This window comes from Lolium perenne, chromosome 4, assembly GCF_019359855.2.
Source record: "Lolium perenne isolate Kyuss_39 chromosome 4, Kyuss_2.0, whole genome shotgun sequence".
NCBI lineage: Eukaryota > Viridiplantae > Streptophyta > Magnoliopsida > Poales > Poaceae > Lolium > Lolium perenne.
The window spans coordinates 313,434,394-313,439,698 of record NC_067247.2 but is presented as its reverse complement, the minus strand read 5'-3'; the positions used below and the strand labels follow the sequence as shown (position 1 = coordinate 313,439,698).

General features: G+C 49.6%; 1 protein-coding gene across 1 annotated transcript; it reads left to right on the top strand.

Annotated features, from left to right (window-relative positions):
* Positions 1–261: 261 nt before the first annotated feature.
* On the top strand, positions 262–2,494 carry LOC127296153 (probable phospholipase A2 homolog 2). Its single transcript, XM_051326182.2, has 4 exons — positions 262–630; positions 737–782; positions 1,382–1,507; positions 2,107–2,494. The coding sequence occupies exons 1-4, from the start codon at positions 514–516 to the stop codon at positions 2,289–2,291; spliced, it is 474 nt and encodes a 157-aa protein (XP_051182142.1). The 5' UTR covers positions 262–513; the 3' UTR covers positions 2,292–2,494.
* The last annotated feature ends 2,811 nt before the right edge of the window (positions 2,495–5,305 follow it).

Below are 5,305 nucleotides of genomic sequence, written 5' to 3'. Positions count from 1 at the left end.
CAACTTACAAGTTACAACTAACTAATCCATGGAATAAAAGCAGCTAAGAGGTTACCAACGATAAATGTCATGATTATACTCAGCTGGACTATTATCCCTGTTTTGTGCTACTGATCTGGCTTAGGATATGTGCAGCCCCGCAAGTGCGACCACTCTACCAAATAAGGATAGGAAACGGCTAAGGGCATATATCCCATGGCACACCTCCATGCCATCAATGTGTTCTTGTTTGAGACTTGAGAGCATGGTAACTGTACCTGCCTCATCTCATGTTCTAACTCCCCAAACTCTCCTTCGTCATCAGTTACATGCAGCCAAGCACTGCTCACTTCACTTGTGCTAGTTGCTGCATCACACCACCACTTCCAGAATCCAGACATCAAGCTCCAAAGCTTATATAAGTAACTTACCCGTTGCCTTGCGAAAATAGATCACCTAGTCTGCACCTGGTCTCCCAAAAACTTCTCTCCCTTTTCCAAGGCTTCCGCACCCGGACAATATACCACCAGCACAATGAGACCCTTCTTCAGCTTCTCTCCTTGGTGTTCCTTGCTGCTTCTCCTCTTGCTGGCGACGGCTTCGCAGGGGCTGAACGTCGGTGACCTTCTCGGCCAAGGGAAAGCACCGGCGGTACGTGAGAACTAGCTACCTTATGGCTAACAAAAATCCGAATTTCCTTTTTCCTAGTGCTTCTTGGAGTTTATCAGTTTGGTTATGGTTTTATTGATTTGCGCAGGGCGACAAGGATTGTAGCCGGATGTGCGAATCCATGTTCTGCACGGGTAAGCACGGCACAACTCTGACACTGTTTTCATGTTACAGCAATCTTGCAGTTTAGCTCTGCATGCAGTCTGTTTGTGGGTTCTATCCCCCTGCTAAGTTTTCCAGAGCAGCTGTCAAGAACAGAGCTGGCAGTCGATCCCGCTACTCTAACTGTCATGTACTCATATTACACTTGCAGCAATCTTTGCAGTTCAGCTCTGCATGCACTCTGTGGGTTCTATCCCCCCTGCTAAGTTTTCCAAAGCAGCTGACAAAAACAGAGCAGTCGATCGCGCTATTATCTGGAACTTCATCGTTCTTGTTACCATCTTCTAATCTTTTTCTGCAATCCATTTTGCCAAGAACTGGCTGGACGTATACTCTGATTCTTTTTCTACCGACAGCATTGCCAACCAGGATAGAAGAATTTGTGTAATCTTCAGTTGAATAGTGGAAGTTTTTTTTTTTACCAGATCACGCATTGCAGTCGGAAGTATAGTACTAGCTAGGAGCCTAGGATAGTGGGTTCAGTTGAATAATGGAAGGTGGAAGTGCGTGGAACTGAAGCAACTGACACTCGTTTGTTCTTGGTTTCCGGTACGCGACCCACCTCCGGAAGTTGCTCCTGTCCTGAGGTACGGAAAATACTGCGGAATCCTCTACAGCGGCTGCCCCGGCGAGAAACCCTGCGATGCCCTGGACGCCTGCTGCATGACCCACGACCACTGCGTCGCCGACCACAACAGTAAGATAATCGTCGCCCTTCGTCTCTTCCCCACACTTGTCTGTCTGAAACGATATCCGAAACGAAAATATCTGACAGGAGAAAAAACCACGTTTCCTTTTAATTTGTTGCTTCGTTTGACATCTCCACCAAAGACCTCTCAACCTCTCATGCCAGTTGTTCACGAGATGACACGCCACCTAACAGATACATATCGTATCTCAAGCCAAAGCCGGTGGCACCAGCAAGATTAGGCATGATTAGATTAACAAATGCACTCGCTCCTGATTGGGCAATGGTCCAGATAAGCCGCAAATTCTGTACTCGCTTCCTCATCGCCATGAGAGAGGGGATATAGTTTGATGCGTGCGACGCGACCGGCATGTCCACCGCTGCGGCATTAGCTCGTCCATGTCGTCCTGTCGCTTCCATTTGTACCTGCGGCAGGATCGCTTGCACGCGTCGTTCAGGCAGGCATGATTGCGAGAAAACACACACGGTTTCTCCACATCGCACTCGTCAGCCAGTGCGCACTAAACCATGCCGTCTCAACACAAGCTACTACTACTATCGATGAATGATTTTGGGTGTAACATGTGTCGTCGTCTTGGTGTGTGCAGATGACTACCTGAACACCATGTGCAACGAGAACCTGCTCAACTGCCTCGACAGGGTGAACCCGGCGGGGCCGACGTTCCCGGGGAATAAGTGCGGCGTCGGCGAGGTGGCCTTCGTCATAAAGGGGGTCATCGAGACGGCCGTGCTCGCAGGGAAGATCCTCCACAAGAAAGACATCGGGCAGTAGCTAGTCAGCTAGCAGCCCATTTGGAAGGCAGCCGACGGACGTAAGTACGCTGGCTGCACAAATGATGTGGCAGGCGCGGCGTGCCGGTGCGGCAACGCGATAGTATTAGTGTCCTTGGGACCTGTACTGTACGGTATATTCTTTTTAGATAAAGGAAATGTATTAATATCAAAAGATATCAATTACACCTAGCCTTGCAACAACGTCTCACCTTAATGGCAGTACGAATGCACGTGGCCATAAATGAATAAAAAGAACTAAGAAATAAAAGTCCCGCTAACAACATTCTAGACCTAGCAAGAACAATACAACCACCACCGTGACAACACCTGTAATACAGACTCTCCAAAAGCGACACCTTCAAGAAGGAAACAGTGCACCAGCGTCGTCGTCGCCCGATCAAAGGTCTTAGGTTTTCACCCTGAAGATAGTCCCCACTCTCAAAACAACTCCAACAAGGTCATTGCCAGGCACAACCAGTTAGGCCAGATCTTGAGTTTTTACCCTGAGAGGTAAGACTCTGAACTTAACCTGTGTTGCCGCCCCCACATGCATAACATAGTTGCGGAGCCCGGAACACCAAGCAAATCCCTCAGCATCACGGAGACTCGAACCTCCTTTAGCCAGTCCACCAATCCGGCCTTCATGATATTCCTTCTTCTGGCTTCACCATGGACCAAAAAGTCACCTGATGCCAACACAGAATAGAGCTTCGCGACGCTCCCTCCGGAACCAAACGGTAGGAATAAAACCATGGGTGCGCACACCGAATACCACCCGATCCAGCAAACTCCAGGCAAAAGATGCACTGTTCCATTCGCCGGCGGAGCTTTCCGGAACTCATCTCTCCAGCCAGATCAAGGCAAACTGACCTCCGGTAGATCTTCATCTTCGCTTGCGAGAAACCCGAGGACCGCCACCAAGAACAAAGCAACACCAGCAGCCCCCTTGCCGCCAGTCCCTCCTGCCGAATCACCAGGAAAGAGGATGGCGGTGCGGATCATGCGTACCACCGCCGAACCGTCATCGGGGGCGAAGGCCGCCACCGCTCCACCAAATCCTCCATGGCTACCGACGGAGAGCATCAGGCCCCGGCCAAGTAGCCGTGCCACTCGGCTTCCTCCACCGACGCTTCATCACCTCCCATGGAACGCCGCCGCGGAAGCCCTCTCCTCCCCCTCGTCGTTCGACGGAAGAGGCACCACCACCGCCGCCGGGGCCGGCAGCAGCGGTGGCTGAGGGGCGGCGGTGCGAGGGCTGCTGCTCGGGGCGGGCGGATCCTCCGCTGCCGCCCGGGAGGGGGGCGGGAGAGGAGGAGGGCGGCGGCTAGGTTGGAGATTGGTGCGAAACGACTATGGTGTAGTAAAATGAAGTGGAGCAGTGTTTTGTCATTCCAAGTGTATTTTTGAAACGCAATGCCCGAAAATGTTTCGGTTTTGTCATTCCAAGTGTAAGGGATGATCGATCATATTGTATCTAGGGCTACAATAGTGGATTGGGCAAGTGAGAAGAAGGGTACCACCCTAGCCGCCACCACCTTCTGCCCCATCTCCGTCATCTCTATTCCAGAATCGATGGGTTCTCGCCTCCTCTGTCTGCCTCTCCGGTGGCTGGAGGAGTGAGAACCTCGTAGGTGCGCTCGATATTGTAGTAAGGTCCCTAAAGCTCATACCGTGATACCATTTCTAGGGATCCCAGCTTACAAAGGGCGATAGCATTGGCCTCACACGAAGCGCAGCAAGTCCATTCAAAATAAACTCCTAGCAGCAATTGTACATATCGACTAACACCTTGCAACGAACTCATTTTGTCATACTTCATTTAAAATATTCTGTACCATCTATTGAGTATACCAACTTTCGTATTATGTGCTCTGAAGTGCAACCTTTTTGAGAACCTTGATGTTACTTGTGTCAAAGAACCATAGATCGTTGAAAAATTGGACTGCGTCGATAGAAACCACCCCGCATCGCTGTTATCACCAGAATTTAACCGGATCAGAGGTGGGCCGTGATTAAGATGGGCTTGAAGAATATACACGGAAAATATGCATAAATCGGTCTTGTATAAGAGTTTGGGCTAAATTGCCCGTGTATCTGTAAATATAGTAGGATACGTGTCGGTTAGGATTAAAGGAGTTTAGCTCGTGTACGGTTGGGATTATTCCCACGTTAGAGAGTCTACGGACTATAAATATGTATCTAGGGTTATTGAGAAGGAGGACGATCACGTTCACCACAAACCAATCTAGGCGCATCGCCACCCCTTGTTTCGAGGGTTTCTTCCGGATAAGCATCATGCTGCCTAGATCGCATCTCGCGATCTAGGCAGTATCAAGTTTATTCGTTGTTCATGCGTTACTCGTGCTGAAGCCTTGTTGATGGCGAGCAACGTAGTTATCGTAGATGTGTTAGGGTTAGCATTGTTTTACCTTTATACATGCTTTTATCCATGCTATCCCTAGACATCTAGCCACCCTTGTACCGATCTGAGGTGCAAGGGTGGCACCTTGCTTAGTCATTATTTGGTAGATGATCCGTTACGATTGCTCCTTGTTCTTCAAGGATTAGTTTAATATCTACATAGTTAGGCCTTGCAAACGGGTTGAAGGATCCAGTAGCACGTAGGGTGTAGTTTGCTAGCCCTAGAGAAGATGTTCCGGGAATCAACTCCATGTTGGTTTCTAGGCCTTGTCTAGGGTTGGTTTATTGTCATCTTGCGTGGCTGCCAGGCTCAATCACGTGTAGGACGTTTCGATTATGTGGTGAAAACCCTAAATCGTCGTAGGTCGTTTTAACTTAGTATTGATCAAGCAGGACCACCATGTTATCGTAGATCTCATACGAGTCATGGGTGGATCGGCTCCTTGAGCCGATTCACAGGACAACCTGAGAGCCGATCGAGGCTCGTATTTAATGTTTATGTGTATGCCATGCAGGAAACTAAGCGAAGCAATCCATCACCTTCCTGACCAGGTATAGGTCAGGTGGCACGCCCTTGCACCAGCATCGGAC

Coding starts and splice junctions, on each gene's coding strand:
- LOC127296153 (XM_051326182.2), top strand. CDS start 514: ATGAGACCCTTCTTCAGCTTCTCTCCTTGGTGTTCCTTGCTGCTTCTC. Junction 631..736: donor GCCAAGGGAAAGCACCGGCG/GTACGTGAGAAC, acceptor TGATTTGCGCAG/GGCGACAAGGATTGTAGCCG. Junction 1,508..2,106: donor CTGCGTCGCCGACCACAACA/GTAAGATAATCG, acceptor TGGTGTGTGCAG/ATGACTACCTGAACACCATG.